This window comes from Pteropus medius, unplaced genomic scaffold (genome assembly GCF_902729225.1).
Source record: "Pteropus medius unplaced genomic scaffold, Ma_sr-lr_union100, whole genome shotgun sequence".
NCBI classification, from domain to species: domain Eukaryota; kingdom Metazoa; phylum Chordata; class Mammalia; order Chiroptera; family Pteropodidae; genus Pteropus; species Pteropus medius.
Genome location: NW_024342257.1, coordinates 3015930 through 3037034, shown reverse-complemented (window position 1 = coordinate 3037034; position 21105 = coordinate 3015930). Strand labels below are relative to the sequence as shown.

General features: G+C 34.3%; 1 protein-coding gene across 11 annotated transcripts in view; it reads left to right on the top strand.

The window, feature by feature from the left end:
- The window catches only part of DIAPH2 (diaphanous related formin 2), a 939022-nt gene that overhangs the window by 327551 nt on the left and 590366 nt on the right, over positions 1 to 21105 (top strand). For all 11 annotated transcript variants that reach the window (XM_039859137.1, XM_039859172.1, XM_039859127.1 and 8 more), the window contains one exon: positions 1428 to 1522. In XM_039859137.1, the coding sequence (XP_039715071.1) occupies positions 1428 to 1522 (95 nt within the window). The remainder of the gene's footprint in view (positions 1 to 1427; positions 1523 to 21105) is intronic.

Genomic DNA, 21105 nt, shown 5'->3' with positions numbered 1-21105 from the left:
TGGGCAAATCCTTTTACCACTATTCCTTTGTATTTGAAGTAATTGTGTTGTGAGCTAGTTAAATTGTTAACCACTGAACTTTAAAACTGGTTACTGAACCTTAAAACTTTTAACAAACCAGTCAGCCATTAAATATGCTTTTGTTAAAGCAGCTTGGACAGTTAAACCCATCTTTGTTTAAGTAGGCCTTAAGTTTTACTTTGATAGATTCTCCCCTCTGTATTGAATTCAGCATTTTTTGTCTCCACAGTAGACTATTTTTGTATTCTGAGGATACTGAAACACTATGCATGAGAAATTTCACTACATCAAGCATTTCTTGTTACGCAAAGAGATACCATAAGAGTTTATTTTGTTAAAGACTATGCTGTGGGGAATCAGATTGAAATAACTCATCATTCTCTTGTCAGTAGACTGTCAGAAAAGCAGTCTCTTAATAGCTAGTGTGAATGTGTATATTGCTTACATGACCCTACATTTTCTTTATAAAGTGGATGTTCAGTATCTTTTTAAAAAACACAGTATGCTCTTAATTGCTGGTTGATATCTGTCAACATTATTTATTTCAATTATAGAGATCTCATTTGGTGTTTCTGTCTAGGTAATCATTTGCCTAGACAGTAAGAATGTTTTTTCTTTAGGTGCCAGTGAAGTCATATAAATCTTTTCATGAAACAATTTCTTAGGAATATATTCATGTTCTGGTAGTAAGAACACACAAACATTCTTTAAAAAGTATGTTTAGTGGAGATTAAAGTAGAATGTATTGTTGAATACTTTCTGAGTAAGTGTAAGCTTTTCTAGGTATAATTTGTTAAATTATTCCAATATGATGTAGTATATATTTAATTAAGAAAAAGTTGTGGACAGAAATCGTGATTCAACATATAAAGCAACTGATAGTACACCATGTGAATGTCAGCAGAAATGATTCAGATATTGATGATTCAGACACTAATTCTTTCTTATATGGGAAAACTGCAAAGTGGATTGATATGCTTTTTTCATATTCGGTTACTTTATTGTCATTCCTGAGTAGTACTATGTTAGATGCATCTGACAATCTCCACACTAAATTTTACATTGAATTAAAATGCCGACTTGGAATCAAATCTTTAACTTTTCATGGGTTGTTTTGTATCAGCTCAATGTAAAATGCATAAACACGTAATCATCAGTGCTATTAGTAGGAGTTTTATTTGGTATATAAATATGCATGAGCTGTAAACATTTGAGCCTGTGATAGCAGGCCATTTCACCTACCTGAGTAGTGTAGTCCATCAAATGAGAAATATTTTTGTTTATAACTCCATAACTTAGTGACAGAGGTTTCATGTTTTAAGTATGTGAAATGGGAATCAGGTATTACTTAAGTCTTTAAAATTTTGATGCTGTTCTATTTGTAACAAACTCAATTTTTATTTTAGCCATCTTCTTAGGATCATATCGTATGCCATATGAAGATATAAAAAACACTATTCTGGAGGTCAATGAAGACATGTTGAGTGAGGCCTTAATTCAGGTAACTTTCATGTTTTCCTTTTAAAATTCATTTTGACAGATATTTCTAGATTGCTATCTTGCGAATGGAGTTATAAAAAATGTTCTATATTTAGATAATAGAATCAGGAGAATCTAGCTGTGTTGATAGTCAGAGGACTCAACATACAAGATCCAGGTTCTAGCTCTATTTATTAGAAATATGTTCTTTTTGTAAGTTTATGCATATGTAGACGTATCATTTCCTGTCATTCACTGTACAGAAAATTGCATGTATTTCATCATAACAATGACTCTAAAGTAGATATTATTATTACCATTTTATGTATATAGAAGTGGAGAGTCCCTCAGGGTAAAAAGCTTGCTCAATATCAAGAGATAAATGACAAAGTTACCCTTTGTTAGGTACTTAACATATGTTGGTGATTGTGCTAAGCACTTTTTATATTTTATTTCATTAAATCCTACAACAATCCTATGAGATAAGAACTAATATCTTCATTTTACAAATAAGGAAACAGCCTTTGCGAGATTGTTCAATGTCACATAGCTGGTAAGTGACAGTGTAACAGCTGGGATACAGAACAAGGTCTATCATGACTCTAAAGCCATTGCTCTCTCTCTTCTATTATTCTGCTTCCTGTGGGCAAACTATTTCAGCTTACTACACCTCCGAGTCCTCATCTGAGATCACAGGGTCACTGTGATGATTAAACCAAATAAAGTGCTTTCTGGAATAAAGCACTATACAAGATATAGCATGTTGTTAGAATTCTTGGTATGTCTTTTAATTTCTATAAAGAAACACCATAGAGATTTTTCATAGAAAGGCGTAGTCAGTCATTGTAGTTTTTTGTTGCTGCTGTTTGTTTTTAGCCATGCGATTTGTTTTGATTTTAAAAAGACTGAGTCATTTATGCTGTAATAATTTTGCCATATCTTCCTCGATCTCTAAATCTCAGAGAACCAGTGTTTGTCATTTGAGCAGGCTGTGTCTGGATGGAAGTTCTGTTAACCTAAAAATAAAAAAAAAAAACCTTTCAAAGTGAGAGGCAACAAGTTTCTTTGAGATCTCTAAGAATAGCTATTAAGGGATCAATTCAAGCAGAAGCCCAAATAATGTTCCTATTAGGAGACAAAGCCAATGGATATTTATGAGAAAGAAATGAAACGATTACATTAGTAGAAGGAAGGCATTTCTATTGGTGCAGATAACAGCATTGTTAATTCCAAATAATCTTTTAAAATTTTTAGTCCAGTAATCATCAGTCCAATAGTCATAATAATTGCTTTCTCATTATCTTTGCAAACAGTTCTTTTGTGAGGCACAAGGTCGCTTAGGCCTAGTCTAAAGGTTATTTTGCCTTGTTTTAACATTTCGAATATTTGAAACATAGAATGCGTAAGGTGGTTCCTTTGGCATGGCAGCCCCGGCTCCGTTTTAAAGTGGCTCCGTTTATATTATTGTTTACAGTTCCTCCATTTTGTAGTGTGGGCTTGTATTACAGTTTACCTCATGTATATGTTTTAAATATAGACATATTTATTAAGACTATTAAGGTTTAATGAGTTTATATAGGCTCTTTATTATTTTAATAAACACCTATATTAATCTCAGTAAGAATTACGCTTTGATAAGAATTCCCCTGTGGTTGTTTTTGTTTGTTTGTTTGTTTGTTTTTAAGTTTTTCTCTGTGCAACTAGCAAGTCCATAGTTCTCTGAGTTGAAATGGAGAGCTGATCCCATTTGTCCTGCCCCTCGTAGTCCCAGGATTCTTTGTACAGTGGTCAGAATGAGCAAGGCATGAAGCTAAATGTGATTTAGTTTTCTCTTTTTTAAAATCGGATAGTTTAAATTTAACCTACAATAAGGCAAACAAATTTCTGAATCCCTACTCAATAATTGAAGCTTTCTAGTCTTTTCCATATAATCAAATTATAGAAAATAGAACCATATTTTGAAGAATTAATCGATATAGCCATTTATTTTACCCTTTAAAACTGTAGTTTTTCTTTTGTGTGCCTTGGTAAATAAATAAGAATATAAATGTGCACGATGTTGCTGTGTTATTTATTTCTCAGTAACATTAAAAACTTATTTTTTAAGTCACGTTTCCAACTCTTTAGGGAATGTAAAAAGAGAAAGATTCTCATTATGACTGTGCCTCTAATATGCAACAAGATTTTAAAATGTGTATATAGAAACATATTACCTGGGATTCTTTTTAATGTTTCGCTTTATTTTGTAGCATAAACAATATGTATTTGTTTTTCTCTTTAAATTGGGTAATCTTGGTCCAGTTGGGTGGAATGAATTGCTTACAATTTAGAGATGGCAGTAAATTATGTCTAGATTCTTGAATTTGCTGGTTTAATCTTCTCCACTATTCAGACAAAACAACTGCTTGTGAAATCACATTATTATGCTAAGTTTTGGATTGTACTCTGGGAAGGTGAGTGAAGGAGAATCCCAAAGTAGGTCCTGCCAGGCTCCTTTCGTGCATGTTACACCCTTATGTTTCCCTGCATTTCCTCTTTGCTCTGTATGGGTTGACCTGGGTTTGTCTCATCTCTTCCTCTTTTCTAGACCTTTCTTCCCTTTTCTAAGCCTTTCTCTTTCTTTTTGTCACATATCTCTGTGTTTTACCCCTTGCCCCACCAACTTTGTTGCTGCTTTTTGTTGAAAGCATAGCACTGAGGCCTTTTTTTCCTTATATCAGCCTACTTTCCTTCTCAATATCTAAAATTTCCTCTCATTTCTTACTTACTCTTCTCAATCAAAACTCATTTTCTTAGTTCTCCTTGTAGGAGAAAACAGCTTAACATGCAATTTAATAGCATGCATGATTAGAATTGTGCTGCTTGGGTACAAGGCACAACTGGCGAGTAACTCACCTGAGTTATTGAAGTTAATACTGCATTTGTCCAGACAAATCAAAAGTCTGACTATCTTCTGGTAAGGAGAAAGGTCCTGGGTTGAAACAGTTATTTGATTTCCCAGCACCCAGAGGAGTACTTGTATCCTCAGGCAAGAGAAAACTGAAATTACCAGTACCTCTTTCTTCTTCCCATCCCAGAAACGTTTGTTTTAGTGATGTAAAAGTAACATCAATTTGCCATTCATAGGAGCTATTTGTCATTTATGTTTAATTACCATGCAGCACATCAGTAATGCATGTCATTAAATATGTATCATCAGATTAACTTTGTTGTAAGCTCTATTTGATTACAGTGCTGAACTCTATCCATCCATAAATATACTTCGTTGCTCATGCGGTACTGTTGTTGCCTCATGACAACAAAAACAAAAACAAACAAACAAAAAATTCATTAAGGACTCATTGCTTTTCAGAGACTTGAATTAACACCAGTATTATCTCTCCTAGTATGGGCCAACAGATGCTTCTCGACCAGACAACTAATAAGTTGTAGTTATTTGGCAGGATAAATGTCTTATTTAAAAAAAATAAATAAATAATCAACCAAGATCAAGGCCAAATGTTAAGATTATTAATAAATAAAAATACTAATGTCTCCTTTATTTCACAATATCTATATTTAAGGTAGAAACTCAGTTTACTATGTGGAAGGAGTTGAAATGTCCTAAACTATTTACAGGAGCACATAGTAACATTTAAAAAGTACATCATATCTTGAGATTGTTGAGGAGCTTTTAATATATGCAGTTATGAGTTACTTCCAAATAATGAATACTAAATTTAGGTGATTCTTGGCATCATTTTTTCAGCTTTGAAAATCTGCTTCAGTGTAATTTCTTTCTATTGAGAGACAAATATAACACTGTTTAACTGTTTTTAGAGTATCAGTGGTAAAAATGAAATATTTGTAGATACAAATATAGAACATTGAAAAAAATGAAACTAACAATTTCAAAAAAGTGATTCAAGTCTTAAGGGAAAAATAAAAGTGTGTTCTAGTTTAGAACATGAGTGCATGCAAATGATTCTTAAATGCTGAGGAAATTCATATTGGTACGAAGTTTATGGTCATATTCACAAAGCATATGCAGAAAAAAGACGATTAACGTAGAAGGCAGTATGATATTACTGCAGAATAACTTACAAAGATATGTGTAAAACAAGGATTGATAATTAGGGGTTCAAAGCCCCCCTTGGGGACCCATGGAGAAAATGTAGGGGCTTCTGAAATTAGATGTGAAAAATACTGCATCTTACCTTCTTTAACTTCTTACTAATATTTGGTATTTAATTTGATTAGCAATGTAGGCAGTAACCAAAGTAGTCTTAACAGTACCTCTAACTTTTTCACTAACAGAAATAATAAATATTTTCATATCGCATTAAATTTGCGGTAGCTATCTTGACATATTGTTTATAGTCATTACTATTTCAAAATTACACTAGTTATTAAAGCTGCTACTAGATCTGATTTTTAAATGCTTTAATCAAGAATCATATCTATTACATCACAATTTATGTTTGTAAATATGTTGATAACTATTTCAATATAACTGGCTCCTTTTGTATTCTATGTATTTATTCTAAGACGGGATCCATACACTGGCATAAAAGGGTTCATGGCATAAACAAAAAGGCAAGAAACTAGTACAGAAAAGTTTCCCTATCAGGATGGTGGAAATAAGTCTTTGCAGCTTCAGTTCTCCCTCACAACTATCTATAGAAAGGGCATCATTGTGAAAATACCAGACCCAGGGTTGTTTCTAAAGCACCCTCCTAAACCACAGAGGCGAAGGACCACATTAGAAGGATAAGAGGAATAGCTTTGTTCTGACTATATTGCTCTTCCCCTTTCAGGCATAGCACATCATCGAGGGGGCCACCCTGGGACTATGGTTTCTTCATTGGGAAAAGAGAACCCTAGGTGGATATCCAGCTATACCAGTCTTGTGAGACGCTTCCTGTAAGGCACATCACCTCATGGAGATTCCCTGTGAGAATCTCCGGGGCTTGAGCACTGGGGGTCAGATAGAGATGAAGAAAGGGGGCGGGGCTTACACTCAGAACTTGGCAGACCACATTCTTGCTTTTAGCACTGCCTGAGAAGAGATCTCAGCCAGTGGCTCTGCCCATCTTCAGAGCCAAATTGGGGTTCCCATCTTGCCAGGGAGTTTAGGTGCCAGTTCTGCTTGATTTAGGTTCCCAGTCAAGATGCTATACCAGCCATGAAAACTGTTCTACTTCCCTGTAAAAAAGCAAAATTTGCAGCCCTGTACAAATGCTGAGTATAGCCTATAGCCTCACCTGTCCAGGAAACCTGCCCAGAGAACCCAGATGGCTGAGCCCGTCCTACAGCCCTGCCCAATGGTTGAACATACACTCTGGCCCTGCATAACCAAGGAACCAAAACAGTGATAATGGGCATCCTCAGAGTTCAAATTACAGTAACACCAAGCCATAGAGTTCAGCCGCTAGCCTTGCCCAGCAGCAGAGAATAGCCTATGACCCTATATGATTGCTGAACACAGTCTGTGGCCTTGCCCAGGCAGTAGTGGAGCACAGCCTGTGGTTCCTCCTGATGCAGTAACCTAGATTATACTAGACTACAGAGCACAGTTTCTAGCCCCACCCAACTGTGAGATAAAGTTGGAGACCCCTGCACCAGAGAGCTTTGTCAGTGACTTTGCTCAGCAGTGGAGCACAGCCAATGGCTTACCTAATTGTGAAGTCCACCCTAAAGGCCTGTTCAACAGCAAGGCACAGCAGCCCCAAGTGACCATGTTCTTGCTCTAGGAGCACAGCCTGAAACCTGAGCTGACCAGGAGCAATGGCACAGCCCAGCCCATAACTCTGCCCAATTGCAGAGTCCAACCAGTGAACCATCCTGCCAGGAAACACAGTCTGTGACCTCGACTGACCAGAGGTGATTGCAGAACCAAGCTAAGGGCCCCACCTGACCAAAGAGCACAGCCAGTAGCCCCACCCAATTAAGGAGTCCACCCACTGGCCCTGCTTGAGTGTGGAGCCCAGCCAGAATGCTCGCCCAACCATGGAGCCCAACCAGTGGCAGCCCCTCTGACTTCAGATAACAGGCAATGGCCTCACCCTGCTAGATACCCTGAGAGCAAGCTCTGCTTGCCAAAGGCACTACCAGCTGACACATCCCAGGGTGAGTTGACAAGTAAAGGTCTTTACCTGCTGAAGCAAACATGTCAATTCTGAAAGAGATGTCCACTTACTCAGATACATAGATACAGATGCAAGTAATCAAGAAATCAAGAATCTCCAAAGAATCAGGTAAAAACAATATAACCAAAGGAAAAGAATAAATCTCCAATAACTGACTCTAACAAAATGTTGATCTGTGAACTTTCTGAAATAGAATTCAGAATAATCCTCTTAAAGAAGTTCAGTGAACTACAGGGACACACAGACACCTAAACAAAATTGGTAAAACCTTTGTTGAACAAAACAAGAAGTTCACCAAAGAAATAGTAACCATAAAAAAAAAAAAAAAGCCGAACAGAAATCCTAGGGCTGAAGAATACAATGATTGAACTGAAGAATTCAGTAGAGAGAGTTAATACCATAATCCATCAAGTGGAAAAAATAATATGTGAATTGGAAGATAGGTCATTTGAAATTATCCAGTCACAGGAGTAAAAAGGATAAAGAATGAAAAAGAGTGACAAAAGCCTACAAGGCTATCAGCAGATTTCTCAAGAGAAACAGTGCAGGCCAGAAGATTACATGATTATATATTTAAAAGATTGAAGAGAGAGAAAAAAAAAAAAAACCTGTCAACTAAACCTACACTGTACCTGTAAAACCTGTCCTTCAGAAAAGAAGAAAATGAAGAGCTTTTCTCAATCAAACAAAAGCAGAGAGAGTTCATCACAACTAGACCTGCTGTACAAGATATGCTAAAAAGTGTATTTCAAACTGAAATGAAAAGATGCTAATTTAAATTATAGTAACCTATGAATGTGTAAATCTCACTGGCAATGAGAAATATATATTCAGTCAAAGTCTCTAATATTGTAATGGTGGTGTGTAATTCACTAGCAGCTCTAGTTTAAAAGTTGAAAAATGAATCTATTAAGCATAACCATAAATTATAACATCAGTAACCTCAATTAACCTAAAATATGAGGTGAAATGAAACAAAATTATGATGTTTTTGTATGCTTTTGAAGTTATCAGCTTAAAATAGGATGTTTTAAATATATTTAATATAAGCCTTATGGTAACTATAAAGGAAAAACCTATAGTAGGTACACAAAAGATATGATAAAAGGATTGAAACATATTGTTGTGGAAAATAGTCAAATTACAAAGGATAAGAGCAATAGAGGAAACAGGGAACACGGGGTCTACAAAACAACAATTAGCAAAAGGCTAAAGTAATTATTTTAAAGATAAATGGATTAAATGCTCCAATCAAAAGGCATAAAATGGCTGAATTGTAAATAAATAAATAGATAGATAGATAGATAGATAGATAGATAGATAGATAGATAGATAAAAACAAGATCCAAAGATACACTGTCTACAAGTGACTTGCTTCACCTTTAAAGACACCCATAGGTTGAGAGTGAAGGGCTGGAAAAAAATATTTTAAGCAAAGGGTAACCAAAGGAAATCACGGGTTGTTATACTTATATCAGACAAAATGGACTTTAAGCAAAAAAGAAAAAAAAGTGAAACAATTGTTATATCAAGAATATATAGCAAGTGTCAAATATTTATGAACCTAACATTGGAACACCTAAATATATAAAGTAAATACTAACAAAACTAAAAGGATGAATAAACAATAAATTAATAGTTGAGGACTTTAATACCCACTTTCAACAATGGATAGATCAAACAGAAAATGAACAAGGAAATAGTAGATTTGAATACCCTAATGGATGTATACAGAACAGTCGATCCAGCTAATGAGCAGAATACACATTTTTCTCAAGTATACACAGACCTTTCTCCAGGACTGGTCATATGATAGGTAAGAGAAAAGTCTTAGTAAGTTTAAGAAGATTGAAAAATGTTTAAGAAGTTTAAGAAGATTGAAATTTTACCAAAGATCTTTTCTGACCACAGTGGTATGGAAAGACATCAATAACAGGAGGAAAGCTGGGAAATGCACCGATACCTGGAAATTAAGCGACATACTCCCGAACAACTAATAGATCAAAGAAGAAAAAAAAAAGGAAAAAAAAATCCTGAGAAAAATGAAAATGGAAACACAACATACCAAAACTTATTAGATGGAATAAAAGCAATTCTAACTAGGAAGTTTGTAGGGATAAACACGTCAAGGGAAGAAAGAGATTTCGACCTAACTTTATACCTCAAAGAATGAGAAAAAATAAGCCTAAAGTTGGCAGAAGGAAGGAAATAATGAAGATTAGACAACAGAGATAAATGAAATAGAGAACAGAACAACAATAGAAAAGATTAACAAAACTATGAGTTGTTTTTTTTTTTTTAAAAAAACAGATTAAATTGTTATGCCTTTAGCTTGACTAAGCAAGAAGGAGGATCCACATAAATAAAATTATAAATGAAAAGGACATTATAAGTGATGCTACCGGAATACAGAAGATCGTGAGACCAATATAAAAATTATATGCCACTTTATTGGGCAACCTAGATGAAATGGATCAATTTCTAATAACATGCAACCTACTGAGACTGAATCATGAATAGAAAATATGAACAGAACAATAATGATTGAGAGGATTAAAGCAGTAACCAAAAACCTCTCAACAAAGAAATGTCTAGGATCAGATGGTTTCAATGGTGAATTCTACCAAATATTTCAAAAAGAATTAACACCAGTCCTTCTGAAATGCTTCCAAATAATTGAAGAGTAGGGGACACTCCCGAACTCATGGGGCTAGCATTACCAAAGGCAGATAAGGACACTACAAGAAAGAAAATTACAGGCCAATATACTTGATGGATATAGATGCAAATTCCATCAATAACAATTAGAAAATTGAATTCAGCAGTTTTTTAAAAGGATCATATCCCATGATCAAATAGGATTTATCCTTGAGATTCAAGGATGAGTTCAACATACATGAATCAATAAATGGAATACATAATGGAACAAAAAATACAATTCATATAGTCATCTTAATAGATGTAGAAAAAGCATTTGACAAAATTCAACATCTATTCATGATAAAACCTCTCAACAAATTGGATATAGAAAGAACATACCTCAACATATTAAAGGCCACATATGATGAGCCCACAGCTAACATCATACCCAATGGTGAAAGGTAGAAAGCTTTTCTTTTAAGATCAGTAACAATAAACAGGTGCCCACTCTTACCACTACTATTGAACCTAATACTGGAAGTCCTACCCAGAGTATTCATGGAATAAAAAGAAATAAAAGGTATATAAATTGGAAAAGAAGAAATAAACTTGTCTCTGTTTGCAGATGACATGATCATATATATAGAAAATCTTAAAGACTCCACCAAAAAAGTAGAACTGATAAATCTAGTTTGTTTCCACACACTAACAAATATCAAAAAGAAATAAGGAAAACAATCTCACTTATAGCATTAAGAACAATAAAATACTCAGGAAAAAATTTAATTAAGAAAACACAAGGTCTGTACACTGAAAACTATAAGATATTGATGACAGGAATTGAAGAAGACAAATAAGTGGAAAGATATTTCATGTCCATGGATTAGAAGAATTAATTTTTTAAAAATATCCATACTACCCCAAATCACCTATAGATTCAATGCAATCTCTATCAAGAATCCATTAGTATTTTTTACAGAAATAGAAAAACTCCTAAAATTTATATGAAACTAAAAAAGATAATGATTAGCCAAAATAATTCCAAGAAAGAACAAAGATGGAGTTATTACACTTTCTGATATCAAACTATATTTAAAAAAAAGAAAAAAACTATAATAATCAAAACAGTATGGTACATAGAGCAATGGAACAGAATCAAGATCCCAGAAATAAACATATGCATGTAAGGTCAACTATTATTTGATAAGGGAGCCAAGAATATTGAATGGGAAAAAGTAAAGTCTCTTCAGTAAACGGTGTTGGGAAAACTGTATATTTACATGCAAAAGAATGAAACTGGATCCCTCTCTCACACCACTTAAAAAATTAACTTGAAATGGATTAAAGACTTAAATGTAAGACCTGAAACCATAAAATCCCTAGAAGGAAATGGGAAAAGATGTTTGATATTGATCTTGGCAATTAATTTTTAGATATGACGCTAAAATCATAAGCAACAAAAGCAAAAACAAGCAATTGGGACTACATCAAACTAAAAGCCTTTTGTATGGCACAGGAAATAATCAACAGAGTGAAAAGGCAACCTACAGTATGGGAGAAAACATTTGCAAACCACATATCTGATAAAGGGCTAATATCCAATATATATAAGGAACTCATAGCACTCAAGAACAGAAAACCAAATAATCTGATTAAAAATGGGCAAAGGACTTGAATAGACATGTTTCCAAAGGAGACATTCCAATGGCCAACAGTAATATAAAATGTGCTCAATATTACTAATCATTAGGGAAATGTAAATCAAATCTACGATGAAGTATCACCTCATACCTGTTAGAATAGCTATTATCAAAAAGACAAGAGATAACCAGTGCTTGCAAGGATGTGGAGAAAAGGGAACCCTTGTACAATTGGGGAGACTGTAAATTGATATAGCTATTATAGAAAGCAGTATGGACATTCCTCAAAAAAATAAAATAGAACTATCATATGATTCAACAAACATACTTCCGACTATATATCTGGAGGAAATAAAAGCACTATATCACAGAGCTATCTGCACGCCCATGTTCATTGCAATAATTTTTTTTATAATAGCCAAGACATGGAAATAACTTGACTGCCCATCAATTGATGAATGACAGTTGTCACACACACACACACACACACACACACACACACACACACACACAGAATGGAATAATATTCAGCCATAAAATAGAAGGAAATCCCGCCATTTTTGACAAACATGGACATTAAGGGCATTATTTTAAGTGAAAGAAGTCAAGACAGAGTGAGACAAATAGTGTGTGAGCTCACTTTTATGTGGAATTAAAAATACAAACTTACAGGAACAGACATAGATTGGTGGTTTGCAAGGGTGGGGGGAAGAAAGAATAGGTGAAAGTGGCTCAAAGATGCAACTTCCAGCTATAAGATGAATAAGTCCTGAGTATGTAATGTACAGCATATGGTGGCTATAGTTAACAATATAGTATTGCAATATTTGAAAGGAGCTAAGAGAGTAAGTCTTAAAAGTCCTTACTAGAAAAAAAAAATATGTCTATGAGAGGTGATGGATGTGTAATCTAATCTTATTGTGTTAATCATTTTGCAATATATATGTTTATCAAGTTTTCACGTTGTGCATCTTAAATTTACATAATGTTATGTAACTCAGTGAAACTGGAAAAAAAATTTGAGAAAAGAAGTTTCTCAGTTAAATGACTTAGAAGGTTCCCTTAAAAATATTGTGACGATAAAATGATCAGTTGTTGCCAGTCGTTAGTGGGGAGGGAAGGATGAATAGGCAGAGCATGGAGAATTGTTAGGGCAGTGAAATTATTCCGTATGGTACTATAATGGTGGATTCATTTCATACAGTTTTTCAAAACCCATAGAAGGTACAAGAAGAGTGAACCCTAATGTAAATTATGGACTTTGGGCGATATTGACATGTCATTGTAGGTTCATGAATTGTTACAAATGTACTACTTTAGTTGGGGGTGTTGATAGTGGAGGCGCCTATACATATGAGGGCAGGAGATATATGAGAACTCTCTGTACTTTCTGCTCAATTTTCCTGTGAACCTAAAACTGCTTTAAAAATAAAGGTTAGGGTGGGCTGAGTTTGTCTTCCCACAACAAGTAGAATTTGAAATGGACTTTGAAGCACTATTAAGATTCAGATAGAGAGGGCTAGGGAATGGGAATGGTGGACAAATGCTTGAGGCATATAAATGAAAATATCTGTATTCTGGTATAGCTCGGAATACATGTAGGGTAGCAATAATGAGAAAGTGTATAAAATATTGGTCAGGGTCATATTGTAGAGGCATAGAGTACACAAATTTGTGAATGACCCATAATACATTTCCTTTGGCCTTTGTCGTGTGTAAACAATAGAATTGAATGTCATGTAATGTCCATTTGCCACAGGCCCTACCCCTCCTCTGCCCCCACCCACTCTGATTCATTCCTAGCCCCTATAAGCATCAGGCTTTTTGATACTTGATAGACAACTCAAATACCAAGCTGCTGAGTCTGGGCATGATCAGATGTTTAGGAAGATTAATGTAGCTGCAGTATGCCAAATGGCTTGACCAAAAGAGATTAGAGATAGGAAGTTAACTGTAATTTCAAATATAAGATACAGTAAAGCCCCAGAGTACATTGGGAATAGAGAAAAGAGGGAAGGTGGGTAAATAAGAAGTTAGAAAAATGGCTCATTGAAAAATCTTGGCGATAGATCAAATGGTTGTACTACTAATTAAAGAGGCAAAGCAGCTGGGAGAGAAAATACTTCCAGGGCAGAGGCGAAAAATCTTATGAATACATTACATTAGAATGTGTATTGGAAGTCAGAGTAGAGAGTAGGACTGAAAATAAGGATTTTTGGAGTCATTTGTAAAGAAGTGATTGTTGGAATATAAAGACCAAATAAATTATTGAGGTTGATAGTGAAAAACGTGACATCTGAAGGTTAAGAACTACATTTCTGGATACCACACAGGTTGAGGGGATGGATGGTGGTAGGTAGATAAATCAGAACAAAGGGAGCCAGCTAATCAGAAAGAGTGACAGGTACTGGGGTGTGTCACGAAAGCCAGCATAGGAGAGAGTTTTAAGTAGTGATAAATGAGAGAATGAGATCAGGGGAAATACTTTTGATGTACTGAATGACAGTGACTTACTTAGTTTAAGTAGTTGTTATTTTCTTGCAGTTCTTTCTTAAAACAAGCCACAATACATACCAGACACCTGTATTCCCTAAGCAAGTATTCTATTTATTATCTTTTGGTGTCTGCCTCCCTTATTTTTAAGGGACAGATGCATTTCTGCTGATCATGCAACTGTCTGTTGTCCTGTTTTCTGCTTCCCCTCAACCTGCTTCATTTTCTCTGACTTTTTCTTTTTTCTCTGCCTCCCTCCCTCCCTCCCCTTCCTCTTTCCTTCCTTCCTTCTTCCTTCTTTCTTTTCTTTCTTACCTTCGCTTTCTTACTTTCTTTCATTTTAAATATATTTTTAAATGAAGGGCACTAATCTCTCTTACTAATACCACCTTGGTTAAATACGGCTCTAAAGTACTTCCCTCATACCTGGAAACTCCATAGATGTCTTTCTATGATACATACATAGGAATAGTCCAGCTTTCTTCCCTACCCACATAAATTCTACTTAAAGTGACTGTATTACTTTTCTGAAATCCTTTCCAGTATCCAGCATGGACTTGATGTGTGGAGTCTGCAGGTAGCCACAGGATTATGTTTTTCCAAATGCTATTTTACATCTCAAAATAGATTATTTGATCTCTATAATTTATTGCTGGGTTCTGACAAAATGATTAGAATGAATCAAAGGTCATTGAATCCATTCCCTTGATTCCAGACAATGCTACTCCTAAGTCATCAAAGATAGATGGGTATCTATTGATTCTGAAGGGAAAAAAGATTCTTCAACTTCCCTCAATTAACCAGTTCTAGAGTATAATTATTCTTATAGTCAGAAAGTTCATGCATGTGTAATAGTGAGCTCGTTTTTGTCTCTTCAATCCATCTTTGTAATCATTGATCTATTTACGTGGCTATCGATCATCTGTGTTTTATGCAGGCTGTGAGTCTGCATGTGTTCATGCACTAGAAGGCTACGAGTATATCAATTAAAGCTATCATGGCATTAGTATTATAGAATTTGGAAACATTTTTCTCTTAAATAACAACTTGTATTCACTACGTTCATTTTTATAATTCTGGGAAAATCAAACGTTAGCAATGACAGCAACAATCATAAAACATTTCTTTCCCATTTCTCATCATCGTGGAATAAATAACTATTTTATTGCATTGCTTGTTGGAATCTAAAAGTACTTTTATCCATGAGCTGCCTTTTTTTTTTTCATCTTTTGCTTCTAACTGATTAGTTGAGTGACTTTTTTTTCCTGTTGTCTTTCCTCACTAAAGTTTTCTTTGGTCCTTGTTTGCTATTTTCAATCTATTGTTAAAATCACACCTATTCCAAACAAATATGATGACTGCTTATTTTTATCTCCTCTGTGTCTGTTTTTGATTAATACCAGTATTTCATTTGTCACCATCACTGGTTGTGGTGTTGTCCACGAGTGATACTGGACTGTTTAACATAAAAAGATAAACTAGCTTCAAACAATTAATTTTTCTTGTACTAATTGGATTATGAAACTTATTTTAAAAATGCAAAAAGTTTAGCCAACTTACACTTTGAACACAACATAAGTCTTATTATTAGTTCAGCAACATGCAACCTCAAATATTATCATTTCTGCTGCCTTATAGACTTTAAGCCGTGAAAGTACTTCATTAAAATTCTGGTTCTGTCATACTATAGATCCATTAGGTTTACTGAAGCGAGATGATGTTAGAGGTAGATCAGGAATTCTGTTGCAGTCCTAGAACTTGGAAAGTGCCCTCATTTTCCTCACACAGACTTCAAGGAGCCTAGGAAATGAGAAGCAAAGTTAAACCCAAACTCCTACTCTAACTTGGAGTTGCGAGACTACCTTTGTACAAAATGCAGAAGTCCCTCAGCCTAAGAGAAGTGGAGGGCAGTGACTAGGCAACAGTGCCCTTGATGAAACCAGTGAAGATGGGAAACAACCACACTTTTTTTCCTACTAGCTTCCTATTCCTTTTATGTATTATATAAATTTGCTTTGAATCCAAAGACTTTTTGTGTAGTCATGTATTTAATAAATTATAACACCTTTGTAATTAATTATATCTATAAGACCACTTCTTCTCTGTTATGTATTCAGGAGGTAATGTAATCAAAATATTCCTTTCTATATATAAGGACTAAATATTTACTTACCGTATAGTTTTTATAATGCTCTATTATAATTCTAGATCTCTTATGTAAAGTAGAAATGTACCTAGTCATTAAATCTATCAAAGTGATATGGTAGTTATAGTATAATTTAACATAAAATAGTATAGTTAACATGCTATGATATGTGTTAACACAGTATATCTATATATCTATATCTATCTATCTATCTATCTATCTGTCTATCTATCTATCTATCTATCTATCTATTGATCTATCTATCTAAAAATGTCTGGAATCCCAGAAAATTGAGATATCAAATAGAGACAGGAATAGTAGAATAGTTCAGGAATTATCTAATATTTTTTAATATATATATATTTTTTATTTTCAATTACAGTTGACATAACAATATATTAGTTGAAGGTGTACAACATACTGATTAGACATTTATATAACTTACAAAGTGGTCACCCCAATAAATCTAGTACCCATCTGACACCACACATAGTTATTACAATATTATTGACTGTATTCCCTTTGCTATACTTTTTACATTTGCATGACTATTTTGTAACTGCCAATTTGAACTTTTTAATCTCTTCCCCCACTTCACCCACATCCCCAACATCCCTCCCATCTGGCATCTATCAAAATTTTCACTGTATCTATGAGTTTATTTGTTTATTTTGTTCTTTAGATTCCACATGTAAGTGAAATCATATGACATTTGTCTTTCTCTGTCTGACTTACTCTCCTCAGCATAATAATACCCTCTAGGTATATCCATGATGTTGCAGATGTCAAGGTTTCATATTTTTTAAAGCTGAGTAATATTTCATTGTATATATGTAGCACCTCTTCTTCTTTATCCATGCATCCATTGATGGACACCCAAGGTGCCTCCATTTCTTGGCTATTGTAAATAATGCTGCAATGAACGTGGATGTACATGTCCCTTTGAAATAGTGTTTTGGGTTTCTTTGGATAAATACTCAGAAGTGGGATTACTGGTTTTCTCTTTGTCTCTTGTTACAGCCTTTGTTTTAAACTATGTTTTGTCTGATATAAGTATTGCTACCCCAGCGTTATATTTTTCCTTTTCGTTTTCATCAAATATCTTTTTCCATCCATGTATTTTCAGTCTGTGTGTGTTTTTCGGTCTGAAGTGAGTGTCTTATAGGCACCATATGTAAGAGTCTTGTTATCTATTCACACACACTAAGTCTTTTGATTGGAGCAGCATTTAGTCCATTTATATGTAAAATAATTGTTGATAGATATGTAGTGATTGCCATTTTGTTATTTATATTATCTTTTTTATCTTCTTATTAAAGAAGCCCCTTTAACATTTCCTGTAATACTAGTTCGGTGGTGATGAATGCCTTTAGCTTTTTCTTGTCTGGAAAGTTCTTTATCTGTCTTTCATCTAAATGATAACTTTGCTGGGTAGAGTAATCTTGGTTGTAGGTCCTTGTTTTACATCACTTTGAATGTTTTTGTGTCAGTTCCTTCTGGCCTGCACAGCTTCTGTTGAGAAATCAGCAGACAGTCTTATGGGAGCTCTTTTATGGCCAAAATAGTCCTCCCAATTTCTAACTGCCATGTGTGGGTGTAGGACAAGGCAGTTTCTTGTCTTCTCTGCTCCAGCCAGTCTCAATGTAGCTTCTTCTGTATATCCTTAGTTTTAGGACTTCTGTTCAGCTAGACTTACGCAATTGTCATTGATGATTTTTCTGTAGATTAGTTGTAATTTTGATGTGAGCATTGGAGAAGACAAGCATATCATTTCCATACTCTGCCATCTTGACTCGAATCCAACAGTCTACTATTTTTGAGAGGATAATTCAGAAGCCTCACTTGTACCGCTTTGATTCTTTATAGTACATCCCTTATTTTGTATTTATGTTCATTTGCATGCTGAAGTGGGAAATGTAATCTTCCATGTGGACAAACGTACTTGAAATACAATGGAAGTAGTCATTGGAGCTCACTTTGGGGAACTCTGATAGGTGAGACTTTCCAATGTTATCCATAGGAGGACTCTCTAATGTTATCGAAATGTTGTAGTATTTTAAAATGTTTTGTAGATTTTTAATATTTCACTTAAATAAATGAAACAAACTTTATCCACCTACATAAGTGAAACAACTTTTATCCACCAAATGTTTTCCACAATTTTTAATGTGTTAGTAGATTTATATTATTATAAGTTATCATGTCGTCTTTTTAGTGTTGTAAAATTTAGCTTTCAAAATTTGTACTGTTATTAAGCATGAGATAAGGCTGTCATAATTTCAGGTCCTTAGGGCAAATGATCTGAAAATGTTTTATGTACGTGCCTGGCATTTTTATATTTGCATTTTATTAGGTTAAGATTGTTTTAGTATGTTGGGTAATTTTAGAGTCATATATTTTATATTTACAATCACTTAGAATATATGACAACACATGAAATCATGGACTTATAAAATTACCAACATTTATTAATGAAATTGCTATTTTATTTGATTATTAGTAAACAACATTTTATAGAAATCAAAGTACTGGAAATTGCGAACATGACTTCGTCCAAAGGTTTGGTGGTAGAAGAATGTGTCATGTTAAAGAGTTAATCAGAAATGGTATAAATCCATTTTGAATCATTAGTTATGACATATCTTCTTTGGGTATTTTTTCTAATAAAAAATCACAAAAGATAATCGATTTTGAGGGGCCAACAAGCTTAGATGACAGCGCTAAAATATAGCTTCAGGAGTGTTTTTGGTTGGCCAGAAATAATAGGATGGGATTACTATGTGACATCAAGTAAAGGGGACACTTGGTAGAGGGATATAGCCTACAGAAGTCTGGCTTTACAGGAAAGATTGCAAGCAGGGTAACCTGTTAGGAATGGTAACAAAGCATATAGATGACAGTAGATATAGTAGGGATAATTCTACCTTGTGGAATATTTTAAAAATCTTATTTTTCCTTCTCTTCCTATTGTGGCAAACTGTCTTTTATGAAGTATTTCTTAAGGCGTGACCGTTCTGTTCCAAACTATACTAATTGTACACAAATTTAATTTTACCTTTGTATCTTGATCATAGAATTAGAGACCATCTGAAGTTAAGGTTAAAATAAACTTTATAAATTATTTTATTTCATGGAAGGAAAAACTGAGGCTTAAAGAGGTTTATGTCACAGAGCCAATCTGGGATCATAACTCAGTTCATAAGAAGCCCACTTCATTGATTTTGTTTTCCTTTTTTTACTTCTATTATTTGACCTGTGTTTTCCCTGCTGTAGTATGCAGATAGACAAAATAAATTCAGGAGTTTCCTGTTGGACAAGAATAAAAAGTGGCCACAAAATGTTTACTAATTAAACAGTTTGTTTAATGTCTGTCATTACATGTCAGAGTACAAATTCAATTATTTTTAAAAATATCTTCTTTCCATGTTAGAAGACATTCATTATTGTTTGTGGTGTGAAATATATAATTAGGTGTCAAGAAATAGACTTAATTTTACTTAATGCAATCTAAGGGACGTTGGATTTTGTTTCCATATTCATGAGCAGTGTTTTAGTAAAATGGAAGTGTAGTTCAAATACTAGTAAGATCATCATTTATTTTATCCTATATGAGGGATTCAGAATGATGGGCCTTATTAAAGAAATCAAGTCTTTAAGCTTTTTGAGAAAGACAAGAGTACATATTTTGGCCTTCATTTTATAATTTTTCATTAATGCATATAGTTGAATACAGTTGAAAAATTAGTTGCTTCTCAGGAAAAGCAAATAAGGTGTCTGCTTTTCTTCTTGAGTGCTGTGACTAATTGCTATATAATCACCTTGGAGTTTCTGTGCTTCAGTAGTTTATTCTTAAAATTCTGCTCTCATTGTAGTGGGAGAAAAAACGTGTTTGGGTTTCAGTCACTTATACCCTGTGCAGTCTTTCTTGGGCAAGACACTTATATTCTCTTAGCCTTAAATATCTTGCCTATAAAAGGTGGGCAGGGATGTGTACTTATAATACAGGGTTATCATAAAGATTAAATATGAGCATATGTGAAAAAACTTGCAAATCATAAAATGCTAAACAAATTGGACACAAATGTAGATTAGTCCTTTGGAGATCTACTTAACCCTAACATCTCACGGTTTTTAGTCATTCTCCACTTCAACATTTAACCATCACTTGAAAGAGTATCCCAAATAGAACTCATGTTCTTATTCCTTTAGGAGATAAGATACCTTCCTTATCTGCTAAAGTTCTTCTCATTCCTTCTTTCTTCTTTGACCCCGCCAGAGACTCATCCCAGCTTATCAAGCATTCTTACTGATCTTTTTGCTGAAAGTTTATTAGATCCTCTCTGACCTACCATTGCCACAGGACTAGGTTTATTTGTCATTACTTCAAGAATTTTACTATTATTGTTTCCTAGTGGATCTTTTTGTCTCTAGGCTGCCTCCAATCCAGTGCATCTTACTAGATTCAACTGGATTTTCTTTTTCCTGCGTTAATTCATTTTCTTCATTAAAGAAACAATAGCAATGACTGTCATCTGTTTTTATTTCTTTTTATTTGTTG